The sequence below is a fragment of the Gymnodraco acuticeps genome, unplaced genomic scaffold (assembly GCF_902827175.1).
Source record: "Gymnodraco acuticeps unplaced genomic scaffold, fGymAcu1.1, whole genome shotgun sequence".
Taxonomy (NCBI): domain Eukaryota; kingdom Metazoa; phylum Chordata; class Actinopteri; order Perciformes; family Bathydraconidae; genus Gymnodraco; species Gymnodraco acuticeps.
The window spans coordinates 80,198-95,640 of record NW_022992163.1 but is presented as its reverse complement, the minus strand read 5'-3'; the positions used below and the strand labels follow the sequence as shown (position 1 = coordinate 95,640).

Genomic DNA, 15,443 nt, shown 5'->3' with positions numbered 1-15,443 from the left:
TTTAATCTCGGGAGTTTTATCTCCAGATCCGGAGCTTAATGAGGTCACGTATAGCTACATTTGCAGATATACCACAGCATCGGGCACTTGAAGAGACAAGTAATGTTAGACCAGGATGTAGAGGAGCTGTGGCCCTTTCTCATTTAATCAAATCCCCCTCCTCGACTCCTCGACCCCTCTGTCCTCCGGTAGTGACCCGGAAATGAATTTCAGCGCGCCATGTTGAAGGACATCTAATTTCTCTCAATGCACTTCGAGGACCGAGCATCGAGCGTCGAGGAGGCTCTCTGGAGGAGCTATAACCGAGGATACACTGATGGGTCCTCCACGGTCCTCCACGGCTCCTTCGTGGATGCATATCCGGCAACAGAGATGTTTCAAAGAGTCGTGACGCACGGCCGGACTTATCTCAGCTAATGACAGCTCTGCATGCATCCCCTGGATATTATTTTATTAACTGCTTTCATCGCGACGCGATGTTTACAGTGAGAACAGCTGTCCGTGCAGAAAGCAGAGCAGTGTGTATAATATATATCACTCAGTATAACAGGCCTACTCTCTTTATTTGCTGTAGTTTAGTAGATATCTACAAACAAAGAGTCCATATTTTTCTAAAACCATTTAGTGCTTCACAAAATAAAATACACAACGGCTGTTAGGCTGTTCTCTGTAGGTGCGTGTGTGTGGTACAGTGTGTGCGTAGATGCAGCGGACAGACAGGTCTCAGTTGGTTTGGTGTCCTCTGCTTACTTTTAATACTTGTAAATAAAACTTTTGGCCCGTAATTTATATTCCTCATTGTAGCGACCAGAGGGGGGGGGGGGGGGGTGGTGTGTGTGTGTGTGTGTGTGTATATGTCCGCATCTGTAGCCTGTTATTGTCTCATTACACCGCACTGTGAATGAATCAAAGTAAATATAGAAGTGGTCATGAACACATCTGTCCATCAGACAGAGGGCTGCTGTGCCTCCTGTCATCATTAATGGACGTCTCTTTAAAATGACCGCTCAGAGGAGAGGAGTTCTCATTTCTCTAACCGCCTGCTGCTTCCCCTCCTCTCTCCTCGGTTCCCCTCCTCGGCTCCTCGGCTCGCATCTCCTGTGGGCGGGACTAAGTATCGAGGGTAGGAGTCGAGGAGGGGAGTCGAGGAGGGGAGTTCGAGAAATGAGAAAGGTGTAGGGTTGGGAACCGAAACTCGGTTCCAGATGAGAACCGATAAGAAAATGCCGGGTACCGGGTACCCATACAAAATACACAATTTCGGTTCTGCTTAACGGTTCCTAAACGCGGTAGACCCTGTATTCCAGCGGGTCCGTCTGCACCGCGGTGCTGCGGTGACCCGGTGGAATACAGGGCGGACCTGGAGAATCACAGAACGGCCGGTCGTCAGCGGGCCGTTGACGGCCGGCTCGGTACGCTGACGGCCGGCACCGCCCTTCATTTTTTAAAAACGGCATCATATAAATTGCGCTGACAGGCGACAGAGGTCCACAGTTGCCCCGCAGCGATGCTCCCCCGCCCTCCCGTAGACATTTCACGAGCTCAGTCACTTCATAACACCAAAGATAGGTCGCGGTAAACACTCTGAAGTGAGGCTCCACTACACTAAAAAATAAAAATAAAAGGCAAAGTGTAATGCCTGTTAATAGCTTGCCACAGGCATAGCTCAGTTAAAATAAAGCACAGCTATTGTGCAATACATTTGTATTGCATGTATATTTTTTAGTAACAATTTCAGTTAAAGCTTTTAAGAATAAATATATTTTTGTTATCTAAACGTTTGACCTCTTTATTTTACAATTTTGGAATCAAAACGGGGAATCGATAAGAACCGGAATCGATAAGCAGAACCGGAATCGAAATCGGAATCGATAAATTTCAAACGATACCCATCCCTAGTCAGGTGTCCACCCTATACCAGACACTTCTTAGTCAGGAATTAGTCAGCACAGAGAAGTATAGAACTGAGTGGGAGACAGAATTGGGTTAGCCGATCACTGAGGAATGTCGGGAAACAAGTTTTAGGAATATTCACCGGTGCTCAGTAAATGTTAGATTCAATCTGATACAATTTAAAGTTGTACATAGGTTGCACTACTCAAAAGTTAATGTAAACAAGACGTATTCCAGCGTATCAGCATTATGTAACACATGTAAAAATCAACCTGGCACCCTTACACACCAACTCTGGACATGCCCCAACCTCCACTCTTTCTGGACTTCTGTATTTGATTTTTATTCAAAAGCATTGGACAAGCAATTGAAGCCTGATCTCCTTGTGGCCATTCTGGGGTCCACGAGTGACACTGATCTGAACTATGGCAGTGACACATGGCCGGTGTTTGTGGGGTACTGTTTGGGCTAAAGAACGTATTTTGAGGTGATGGAAGTCTGACGCTGGGCCTACATTTGAGATGAGGCTGAGGGAGTTGGGTGAGATCCTCTACCTGGAGAAACTTAGATTCCAGACTGCAGGAAGGGGAGAGTGTTTGATAAGGCCTGGGCTCCGGTGCTGAGACACTTCAGAGGTCTGGGTGAGGGATGAATGATCAATAATGTTAACCCTGTAACCATGTGTTCTTTGTCCTGATGTGCTCTCTTGGGTTGCTCTCTTGTTTCTAGCATGAATATTGCATTTCTTATTATCTCGTGTTTTAAAAACCACCAACAGCCTGATTGTACTAGTATGTTCTGAATCCGCTGTTTTGTTGTTATGGGAAATGTAAAATATGATTGCTTTGTTATACCAATGTGGTTCCTCCAGCCATTTTCTGCAATAAAAATATTCTTTAAAAAAAAGATCATTACAGAGTTTCTTTCGGCCATTTTGTAAATGAGTTCTTGAGGTTTTTTCATATGTCTTTGAACCTGTGGGCCACCGTACACCAGAGCTATAGAGGAGACACTGCAGATAACACTTTAAAACAAAAAGCAACAGATAAGTTGTTGGATATTGATAATGAAGAGTCATTATTTATATATATATATATACCTTTAAAATATCTGAATATATTTGAGTTGATGTCGTGATATAGGGATTTAAGAAACACGGATGGAGGTTTTCTTTCAGTTCCTGACGTTGAAAAAGCCAAACAACTGAAGCATTGATCAGTACCAATGACCCACAGCTCCTCTCTGCTCCAGAGGGTTTACAATGTCAGGAAGGAAGAAAGAAACGATGCAAACATTCAAATGAATCAACAGGAAGTCGGAGACAGTCGTTAAAAATGAGTTGTTTTTATAGCAATAATGCAAAGTCATATTTCCCCTCATTAATGATGCAGACACAGGATCAGAACAACTGAACATTACAATCATGTGTTTCCACTTCAGGACGACAGCGGGAAATACAACAGATATTTCTATCTGAACTTGTGGATTTCATCTCTTGGACATTCAGTCTGACGTCCTCAGATCTTCAGCATGAAAGCTCTCACACAAACATCCTCAGAGTCTCCATCAAGTGGCACAGCACTGAAAACATGCACTCTGTGGCCAAAAGCACGTGCACACCAAACTGCACTTTAAACGGGATGCTCATTCAGTTTGGATGTTTTTTCTTTAGTGACCTCGTTCAGCAGAAAAGGACTAAATAAATACATCTGATTAATCACGACATGATTACCAGGAAAGAGGGGGATCAGAACCACCAAACAAATCATATGTATCTTTACATCTCAAGCCATCCTCTTCCTCTTGGGAATGCTGCATTGCTTTTAGGATTTCAAAACATACTTAAATCTGTTTAAGTGGAAAAAAGTCAGACTTAAATCTCAGAATTACTGAAGCTGAAGCGAGGAATCTCAACAAAAAAACCAATCAGAATCATAAATGATGTTGGTAATCTTTCGCGCTAGCAGTGGCGGCTGGTGGAAAATATTTTTGGTGGGGCTGTTGATATAGTGAGTAAAACATTTTTTTTTGGGAGAAATGACCCCTTAAATTAGGACTTCTGGGGATGTAATGGCGCGTTTCCACTGCAGCCGTGCAGCCGTGCGGGCCCGTTTTTGGTTGCGTTTCCACTTGGCCTAGTACCGGCTAGCGGGTCCTAATTCACAGTTTTTCTGGACCCATAAAATCGTGGTTCTAGGGCCAGGAACAACCAGGCTGAGTCGGGCTGAGCATGCTAAACTAGTTATGCTAAAACAATGTCGGACACCGTAATCTTCTCTGGTCCCCTCCCCAATCTGATCAATGATGACATGTATAGCCGCATGTCATCATTTCAGCGCTGGTTGTCTTGGTGGTGCCCAGCAAACAATGTGGGCTTCGTAAATAATTGGACAGCCTTCTGGGGAAAACCTGGTCTGATTAAGAGAGACGGCATTCATCCTACTTTGGAAGGTGCCGATCTCATTTCGGCAAACATTTCAGGGCTTTGTGGACTTAATCCATGACAAACTGGAGTTGAGACCAGGAGGCGGAGTCGCAGTCTTACACGCTTCTCTGCGCTCTCTCCTAGGCAGTCATCCATAGGAATCCCGAACCCAATAAAATACCCAATATTAGCGGTGTGTGTGTCTGCCCAAGGACAAGTTAAGGTAAAACCTAATAGAGGTGTCATACATAATAACCTAATCAAAGTAAATGTAACAACTACTACAGTGCAACAAAACAGGAATATTAAATGTGGTCTCTTAAACATAAGATCTCTAGCATCTAAAGCAATATTGGTAAATGATTTAATATCAGATTATAATATTGATATATGCTGTCTCACTGAAACTTGGTTGAGACATGAAGAATATGTCAGCATAAATGAGGCCACTCCACCCAGCCATATCAATACTCATATTGCCCGAGGCACGGGCCGAGGAGGTGGAGTTGCAGCCATCTTTGACTCAAGTTTACTTATCAATACTAAACCAAAATTAAATTATACCTCCTTTGAAAGTCTCGTTTTTAGTCTTACGCATCCGACCTGGAAAACTTTGCAGCGAATCTTATTTGTTACAGTGTACCGTGCACCAGGTCCTTATTCAGAATTCTTATCAGAATCCTCTGAGTTTTTATCAACTTTGGTTCTTAAAACAGATAAAGTAATTATCGTAGGTGACTTTAATATTCATGTTGACGATGATAAAAATAGCCTTACTGTTGCATTTAACTCTATATTAGATTCTGTTGGTTTTTGTCAGAGTGTAAATAAACCAACCCACTGCTATAATCACACTCTCGACCTTGTTCTGACTTATGGTATTGAAATTGAGCAACTATTAGTCGAACCGCATAATCCTGCTTTATCCGACCATTTCTTAGTAACTTTTGAAGTACTGTTACGAGACTACAAAGCATTAGTCAAAAGCTCCTGCAGCAGAAACCTATCTGTTAGTGCTATAGCCAAATTTAAGGAAGAGATTCCACCAATACTTAACTCGATAGCATGTCTGCATGTAAGGGAGGAAACTTATACAAAATGTACACCACCCCAAATTGATCATGTTGTTGATAGTGCTACAGATGCGCTGCGAATAAAATTAGACTCTGTTGCTCCTTTGAAAAAGAAGAAAATAAAACAACATAGATTAGCTCCATGGCATAATGCCGAAACCCGCAAAATAAAGCAAAAGTCGAGACAACTTGAAAGGATATGGCGTTCTACTAAACTTGAAGAATCTCGTTTAATTTGGCATATTACTCTCAATGAATATAAGAAAGCACTGCGTAAAGCGAGAGCAGCCTACTACTCTTCATTAATAGATGAGAATAAGAATAATGCAAGATTTCTTTTCAGCACTGTAGCCAGGCTGACAGAAAGCCACAGCTCGATTGAGCCTTCTATTCCCATAGCACTCAGTAGCAATGATTTTATGTGCTTTTTTAATGATAAAATTGTTACTCTTAGAAACAAAATTAATGACCTCTTGCATTTGACCAGTATAGTGTTATCAACAGCTCCCGGAAACGTAAGTTCTAATATTACACTAGATAGTAAACTAGAATGCTTTTCAGCCATAAACCTTGAACAATTAAATTCAATGATTCTCTCTTCTAAACCATCAACGTGCATGTTAGACCCAATTCCAACTAAGCTGTTGAAGGAAGTTTTTCCATTAATTAGCACTTATTTATTAAATATTATGAATATGTCTTTATTATCAGGCTATGTTCCACAATCATTCAAAGTAGCAGTGATAAAACCACTTCTTAAAAAGCACAACCTCGATCCAGAGGTTTTAGCCAACTATAGACCTATTTCTAATCTTCCGTTCCTCTCAAAAATTCTTGAGAAAGCGGTCGCAAAACAGTTGTGTGATTACTTAAAAAACAATGATTTATTTGAAGCTTTTCAGTCTGGCTTTAGAACACATCATAGCACAGAGACAGCTCTGGTTAAAGTCACAAATGACATTCTAATAGCCTCTGACAAGGGACGTGTCTCTATTCTTGTTTTGCTCGATCTCAGTGCTGCATTTGATACTATCGACCATGATATCCTATTGCAAAGACTAGAGCACTTAGTTGGCATACAGGGAACTGCTTTAGACTGGTTTAGGTCCTATCTATCTGAACGCTCTCAGTTTGTACGTGTCAATGATGAATCTTCCACGCAAACCAAAGTTAGCCATGGAGTGCCACAGGGCTCAGTGCTCGGACCTATTTTGTTCACATTATATATGCTTCCGTTAGGCAATATTATAAGGAATCATTCTGTAAACTTTCATTGTTATGCAGATGATACTCAACTATATTTATCAATCAAGCCTGATGAAATTAATCATCTAAATACAATTCAAGACTGCCTTAAGGACTTAAAAACGTGGATGATCTTAAACTTTTTGATGTTAAACACGACCAAAACTGAAGTTATTGTACTTGGCCCGAAGAATCTACGAAACAAATTATCTAAGGATATACTAACTATGGATGGCATTAATTTGGCCTCCAGTGAGACTGTAAGGAATCTTGGTGTTATATTTGATCAGGATTTATCCTTTAACGCCCACATAAAATCAATTTCAAGGACCGCCTACTTCCATCTACGTAACATTGCAAAAATCAGGCATATCTTGCCTCAAAACGATGCAGAGAAACTAGTCCATGCATTTGTTACTTCAAGGCTGGATTATTGTAACTCTTTATTATCAGGGTGTACCAAGAAGTCAGTCAAGCTGATTCAAAATGCTGCAGCTCGTGTACTAACCAGAGTTAGGAAAAGGGACCACATTACTCCTGTTCTGGCTGCCTTACACTGGCTCCCTATAGAACATAGGATAGAATTTAAAATTCTTCTTCTCGCCTACAAAGCCCTTAATGGGCAGGCGCCATCTTACCTTAAAGAACTCATTATACCCTACTGTCCTACTAGGGCATTGCGTTCCAAGAATGCAGGGTTGTTGGTTGTTCCTAGAGTCTCTAAAAGTACAATGGGAGCCAGAGCCTTTTCTTATCAAGCTCCACATTTGTGGAATCAGCTTCCAGTTTGTGTTCGGGCGGCAGACACCCTATCCGTTTTTAAGAGTGCGCTTAAGACCTTCCTTTTTGATAAAGCTTATAGTTAGGGCTGATTAGATCCAGCCCCTAGTTTTGCTGATATAGGCTTAGTTTGTCGGGGGACATCTTACTTCTTCCTTCTCTCTGTCTATACCTGTGTACTCTCATGTTCCGATTAACCCAGCTTCCCCAAATGTCTTTCTTTTTGGTGTCTATATACGCCAGGATCCGGAGTCATGGATGATCCTGCGCTCCTCTGTCCTGGATCGCGAGCCCTGGATCTTGAGTCGTGGCTGTGGTCCTGGATCATAGGTCCTGGATGGATATCCTCGTGGATTCATCTTCCTATTATACACACATGCATTTCCAAACATTTGGACTACCTATGTTGCAAATGTATTATCTTTTCAATTTACACACGGCATCTATTGCACGTCTGTCCGTCCTGGGAGAGGGATCCCTCCTCTGTTGCTCTCCCTGAGGTTTCTCCCATTTTTTCCCTTTAAACTGTGGGTTTTCTCCGGAAGTTTTTCCTTGTACGATGTGAGGGTCTAAGGACAGAGGGTGTCGTATTGTCATACTGATATTTTGTACAAACTGTAAAGTCCACTGAGACAAATGTAACATTTGTGATATTGGGCTATATAAATAAACATTGATTGATTGATTGATTGATTGAGAGAGAATCGCTGGCAAGGGGACTACAACTACAACAAAATGAACATATTTGACCGTGATTGAATTGTAATACACATTTCAAAATGATGCCGAAGTAACAACATACTGATACCGGTTAGTAAAAACGATGAATTAATGCTTTGACAAGTCTGCAGACAGACGGCAGGCGAAAAACCCTTTAAAATGCGTGTTTTCTGAATGGAGATTGGCTAAGCTAACGTTGTAAATGCTCCGACCGTCCACACTCACAACAACGGCCTATACAGACATAAATAAACCAGCGACTGTATTCTCCATGACACAGACAGTCTGTGGTTTGTACTTGTTTAACTTTTGTCTAGTTTCTGAACAGATATGAAGAGCTGTGAGCTCTGAGTGCTAAGAGCTAACGGCTGTGTTGTTATGCTATGTTAGCTTTGCCTAGCATGGCTAGCTTGAAGGTACTTGTCATATGTAACTTCGTGCACTCGTGCTTTTAATTTTTTCGGACAAATGCTTCATATCGTTTACCCCCGTCACAGTCCACGGGCACATCGTATCTGTCCCCGGCTGTTTGAAGAGCAAGCATGGGAAACAAAAGACAGCATTTACCTGTTTGCATCCAGCTAGCCATGCCTTTCTGGTGTACCAGCTACGTGAGAAGCCTCGTTGATACGTTTTGTCTTTTTCACGAGCTTGCTGCGATATATACAAATCGGGTTGGTCCGGTCCAAGGTCTTTAAGCAACAGTTTATCTCCCAAACTTCTCCTTTCGGAAGGATTGGAGATTAGCTCTTGAACGGAATTGGGCGGGGACCGAGGTCCGGAGACTCCACCTGCACATGAAGCCATCATAATCAACTACTGCCGTACTGCGTCACCCCACCGGATACGAGTCACTAGTGTCCAAACTACTCACAGACTGGACCGGTGACCGGTGATCATCAGATTTGACGACGCTGATTAGCTGAAATTATGTTTCGGCATCATAGTTTACAGATAGCAACAGTCAGCTGCTAGTGGCTGCTGCTGCACTGGTTGAGGGCTCCTTTCTTACTGCCCAGACGAGAGAGGGTAATGACCATAGACCATAGTATATATAAAGGTAATGACACATGGACAAGGCCAAGCAGGAAACATGTGACTTATCAGTAACTTTAGACATCGTCGTAACACAATTTTAAACGATATTTTATTGTAGATTATACATTTTACTGATACCAATTATATAATATTAACCTTATTTATTAAAAAAAAAAAAATATATATATATATATGTATTTGTGTGGGAAGAGGTGGGGCGGCGCCCCTAGCGCCCCTATGGGCCGGCCGCCACTGGTATAAGGTTTCTTTTAAATCAACACTTAAAACTAACTTTTTCTCTCTGGCTTTTGTTTAATTATCTATTTATTTAGTTATTTTATTTATTCATTTAGTTCTTTATTTTAATATTTATAACATAACATAGGATTTCATAAAGTATTTTTAAAATAGTTTATACATTATTCGAATATAGGAATAGTAGATAGGATTACTTAAAATATAGTACCTTATATTTCATCTTTTTTTCCCTTTAGACCCTTGCGGTTTATTCTTAAAAACCCTTACCCTTACCCACCCCCCATTTTCCCTCTGCTGGTCTATGGCCTTGTAGAGGGTAACGGGGTAAAGAGTGGCTTAGATAAGCGGGGGAGTGCATCTGACGAAGAAATAGGTTGTTGTGCTCCCTCTCTCTTTTTCTTATCCTATATCTAATAGAACTGCTCGGGTCTTGATAGATTGAGTGGGGAAGTTCATGAGATCTTTCTAGAGGGTTATCAAGAATAACTTTTATCCAATGACCTTTTGATTAAGTCGTGGACTTCGGGTCGTGGCTGAACCTGTCTCTGCGGTCCTGCCTTGGGTCTCGTCTTGCTGCTTCCCTGATGGCTTCCACAGGATTGTAGCTGACATCCTCGTGGATTCATCTTCTTATTACAGACACATGCATTTCCTAACATTCGGTCTATATGCTGTAAAATGTATTATCTCTTCGATTTACACACGGCATATATTGCACGTCTGTCCGTCCTGGGAGAGGGATCCCTCCTCTGTTGCTCTCCCTGAGGTTTCTCCCATTGTTTCCCCTTAAACTGTGGGTTTTCTCTGGAAGTTTTTCCTTGTACGATGTGAGGGTCTAAGGACAGAGGGTCTAAGGACAGAGGGTCTAAGGACAGAGGGTCTAAGGATAGAAAGTGTTGTTTTTCTCACACTGATATTCTGAACAATCTGTGCTGTTGTATTTGCTGTAAAGTGTCTCTACTTTAGGCTATTTTTATTTTATGAACAGCACTTTGGCTCGACCAAAAATCGTTTATAAATGTGCTATATAAATAAAACTTGATTTGATTTGATAAACTGGAAACATACTTGGAAATTGCAAACCGCTCTCATCTGGCTCTACAGATGCCAATGGCCTGTAAACCACCACAGGCGGTGGCACACCCGCCCACACAGCACTACCAGCAAGATCGTTGCCCAGAATCATCTGTACCCCATCAAGTGGCAAAGCGGAACGCACGCCGACAGACACAACTCCCTGTACCAGCTCACAACACAGCACTACCAGGGACGTGCACAGGTACGGGCTAATGTTGCCCGGGCAACAGCCCGTTTTGCATTTTTGGCTGACCTGCCCCTCTTTAGAGGCAATGGACGTCCACTCTCGGGAGACGTCCGACAGTGGTGCGGTTACCCAAAATGACAGACCTCATTGTACCCCTATTTAGAGGCAATGGACGTCTACTCTCGGGAGAGAGACCTCCAGCATGTGTCCCTGAAATGGGGACTCAGGTTATTTCACACATCCAGGACAGAGACCGGGGAAATCACCTCGCTGTGGCCCCTCCAAGACCCCCAAAGGACGGATTAATGACCTCCAGCATGTGTCCCTGACATGGCCACCTCCATAACCTTGCACACCGTGAGTCCCCGGGCCCCCGGACTTAAGCACTCCCCCACGGACTAAACCCAGATGATCACACCCTACAGAACCTCATGCCCCTGGTAACCCTAAAAGGGGGGTGGATTTTGCGGTGCTTTACCGTCCGCCCATCGGCATCCATATTCTGCCTTATTCACGGCACCACCACCCCTTCTGTGGAGGATATTCTCATGCTCCTGGTAACCCTTTAACCCTCCGGTATCATTCGATTGGACTACGCAAATTAGTCATTCGAGACAAAAATGTCCACTGCAAAAGACTTTGATAAAAACATTATATTAAAAGGTTTTTTTCACAACTTTTTTGGGTTCAATCTTTAAAGCAACTTCCGCCCTAATAGAAAATACCAAAAATGTAATAATTCTCAGGATTTTAACCCTTTAAATGCCATTTTGAAAACATGAAATTGCTGTTTTTTTTCATGATGAAAACAGAGAAAATTAGTTATTTTCCCAAAAATACATATCTGGGGACTGGCTCTTTTTTTTTTCTAACAGTCTTGGATATGTCAAAGATTAGCAACAAAATGGATTTTTTTGCATTATTAGTTTTTGCACAAAATCAGATTGAACAAAAAAGTTACAAATTAGTCATTCGGGACAAAAATGTCCACTTCCAAAAACTGCTCTAAAATTAACACAGATTAATATTTTTTTTAACTTTTTGGGGTTAAATCTTTCAATCAACTTCAGTCCTGATCAAAAATACCAAATGTTAAATTATTTTCAGGATTTTAACCCTTGAACTGCCAGTTTGAAAACATGAATTTGCGTTTTCTATGAAAAACATGCACAAAAAGGCAGTTATTTTCCATATAATAAATGTTGGGGGGGTCGGCTTTTTTTTTTTATCACAGTCTTGGATATGTCAAAGATTAGCAACAACATTTATTTGTTTGCATGATTAGTTTTTGCACAAAATCAGATTAAACAAAATAATCACACATTAGCCACTCACGTCCCATCCACTCCCATTATAACCACATATTTTGATCTCTCCGCCATACCGGTATAAAATCATGCATTTTATAATGTCAGGGTTTTATATTGGAGGAAAATAGTTAAATGTGTCCCTTTTACTGTATATCACCAGATATGACATTTTACCATTGAATTATATGACCTATAAAAACACTGAAGTAATACTATTTTCAACTTTCTCTGAAATCATTTTTAAATCAGCATCAGATGTATCAATGTCAACATTTATTTTCCAAACAGCAAACTGCAATCAACATTCATGAACAAATCATACTATGGTAACAGCAGCCGGTGTACGAGGTGGATGCTTTCTCCGCATGATTTTTGCAGACACCAGAGATCTCCCCAACTCCTCCAAGAAAAGCCTCCTCCTGAAGGACTTGGCTTGCTTCCAGGAGGGATCCACAGCAGTAAAAAGCACAAATGCATGAAGGCAGAGACATCTATCATGTTGTGGAAGAGGACCTGTGGCCACCGATGGGTCATCCTCCTGCAGCTGTAGGAGCCCACAACCTACAAAAGACCAATACAAAATTAATACAAATATTCTTTTAAATTATTAACAACTGTATCATGTATTATTTATATACTGGTAATGCCTCCATACCTTGTCTAGGTTGTCGACAGCTCCCTTGCAGTGGTTGTAGTCTGCAATGATCACAGGTTTCCTTTTCTCCTCCTCTGTCACAGCTGGGTCCCTGTGTTTGCTGCTGAGGAGGAGCACGTTTCTCCCCCGTTTGGGAATGTAGCTCACCGCTGTGGTGTTCTTGGTAAAACCAAAAAGAGAGGAGAGGGCAGCTCTTTGCCTCACCTGCAGGAGTTTGGATGGAAGCTCAGGCTTATTTCTTCGGATGGTTCCGACAAGGGCCACTTTCCTCTTTAGTAGCTCCTGCACAAGTGCATATGACGTGAAAAAATGGTCACAAGTCACAGTGATCCCTTGGAGCCCCTCTGTCATTTCCAGGACGACACGCTTTCCCTGGCCCACCTCGGCAGCACTGCCAGCAGCTTTACCGGTGTAAATCTGGCACTTCCAGGCATAGGAGGTTTCAACGTCAGCGGTGACCCAGATTTTTAGCCCATACTTTGCTGGCTTGCTTGGTATGTATTGCCGGAATTTGCAGCGGCCTCTGAAGGGGACAAGCTGCTCATCCACACACACATCTTCACCAGGGTTGAAAAGCATCGGAAGGCGATGTGTCCACTTCTCCCAGAGAGAGCGGATGGGGGCAAGCTTGTCCTCTCTGTGACGGGAAGGTCTCATCAGCTTGTCGTCAAACCGGAGGGTGGTATTCATCAACCGGAATTTGGTGTGGGTCATTGTGGCACGGAAGATGGCACGTCCACTGTGGTCAACCCAGAGGCTGCGGGTGGATTCGCCCTTCGATTTGTAAACTCCAGCCAATATCAGGAGACCGATATATGCACGAATATCTGTGGCATCCACATCACTCCAGTTTGCCACCGAACGTCCCCCCTGCAAGTTTGTCATGTCGACAATACTACTGATGATCTCAGCAGTGAAAAATAAATTGAAGGAGGATTCCACGTCATCAATTATTGTAATGGCATAACGCGTGGGCCCTGGAACCAAACCTCTGGCAGCGGGAATGTAGCGCAGCGTGTCGTTGTTAGAGGGAGACCAGATTTCACCATTTTTTGATGTCCACCCACTGCCAGAATCTTCTGTTTCCTCTGCAGTTTCAGCGGAAGGGTCAGAAGAAGAAGGATCAGACTCCACTACAAACTCCACATCACATTCTTCTTCTGAGGTTGTTTCTGATTCAGAAGAAGAGTCAAGCAACTCGCTGGAGGTTGCCGGCTGCATCACCATATCCCTAGCTTCTTCCACAGAGAAGCGCCTCTTCATCTTACTCGCTTGTTGCGTATCACAGGAATGAAACGACCAGCCAGCCAAACTACACATATTTATGGATCTGGCTGTGTATGTTTGTATGCTAAAGAGACATTATCAAAGCCTTTGAAGTTCCAAACAATTCAAAACAACAAGGTCAAGCTGGGTCAAGATCATACCTCTGTTTACCTCTAAGACACATGAAACAGCACAAATGAAAACAAAATGCCACGAGAGAACACTTACTCCTACATTCTCACACGCATCAAAGGTAAAGAGATGACGGGAAAATTGCGAATGCTGTAAACTGTAAATCAAGACATGACAAGCATGTAATTCAATGTAAAATGTCACATCTGGTGATATACAGTAAAAAGGACAAATTGAACTATTTTCCTCCAATATAAAACCCTGACATTATAAAATGCATGATTTTATACCGGTATGGCGGAGAGATCAAAAGATGTGGTTATAATGGGAGTGGATGGGACATTTTTGTCTAATCTGATTTTGTGCAAAAACTAATAATCCACCAAAATAAATGTTGTTGCTAATCTTTGACATATCCAAGACTGTGATAAAAAAAAAAAAGCCGAACGTCTCAACATTTATTATATGGAAAATAACTGCCTTTTTGTGCATGTTTTTCATAGAAAACGCAAATTCATGTTTTAAAACTGGCAGTTAAAGGGTTAAAATCCTGAATATAATTTAACATTTGGTATTTTTGATCAGGACTGAAGTTGATTGAAAGATTTAACCCCAAAAAGTTTTTAAAAATATTAATCTGTTTTAGAGCAGTTTTTGGAAGTGGACATTTTTGTCCCGAATGACTAATATGTAACTTTTTTTTTTCAATCTGATTTTGTGCAAAAACTAATAATGCAAAAAAATAAATGTTGTTGCTAATCTTTGACATACCCAAGACTGTGATAAAAAAAAAAAAGAAGCCGACCCCCCCAACATTTATTATATGGAAAATAACTGCCTTTTTGTGCATGTTTTTCATAAAAAACGCAAATTCATGTTTTCAAACTGGCAGTTCAAGGGTTAAAATCCTGAACATAATTTAACATTTGGTATTTTTGATCAGGACTGAAGTTGATTGAAAGATTTAACCCCAAAAAGTAAAAAAAAATATTAATCTGTTGTCATTTTAGAGCAGTTTTTAGAAGTGGACATTTTTGTCCCGAATGACTAATTTGTAACTTTTTTGTTCAATCTGATTTTGTGCAAAAACTAATAATGCAAAAAAATCCATTTTGTTGCTAATCTTTGACATATCCAAGACTGTTAGAAAAAAAAAAGAGCCAGTCCCCAGATATGTATTTTTGGGAAAATAACTAATTTTCTCTGTTTTCATCATGAAAAAAAACAGCGGTTTCATGTTTTCAAAATGGCATTTAAAGGGTTAAAATCCTGAGAATGATTACATTTTTGGTATTTTCTATTAGGGCGGAAGTTGCTTTAAAGATTGAACCCAAAAAAGTTGTGAAAAAAACCTTTTAATATAATGTTTTTATCAAAGAATTTT

At 41.4% G+C, this 15,443-nt stretch overlaps 1 protein-coding gene and 1 long non-coding RNA gene across 3 annotated transcripts; one reads left to right on the top strand and one right to left on the bottom strand.

The window, feature by feature from the left end:
• The first annotated feature begins 1,116 nt into the window (after positions 1–1,116).
• Positions 1,117–2,799, top strand: LOC117538701. Its single transcript, XR_004567894.1, has 2 exons — positions 1,117–1,175; positions 1,900–2,799. It is a non-coding gene; the product is annotated as an uncharacterized LOC117538701 (long non-coding RNA).
• Positions 2,800–12,255: 9,456 nt separating this feature from the next.
• Positions 12,256–14,163, bottom strand: LOC117538702 (piggyBac transposable element-derived protein 4-like). Of its 2 annotated transcripts, none has more exons than XM_034204593.1 (2): positions 12,662–14,163; positions 12,256–12,567 (listed from the first exon to the last, which is right to left on the bottom strand). In XM_034204593.1, the coding sequence occupies exons 1-2, from the start codon at positions 13,979–13,981 to the stop codon at positions 12,328–12,330; spliced, it is 1,560 nt and encodes a 519-aa protein (XP_034060484.1). In that variant the 5' UTR covers positions 13,982–14,163; the 3' UTR covers positions 12,256–12,327. The 2 variants fall into 2 exon arrangements, with proteins under 2 accessions (XP_034060484.1, XP_034060485.1); XM_034204594.1 differs by having other exon boundaries at positions 12,256–12,550.
• Positions 14,164–15,443: the final 1,280 nt, after the last annotated feature.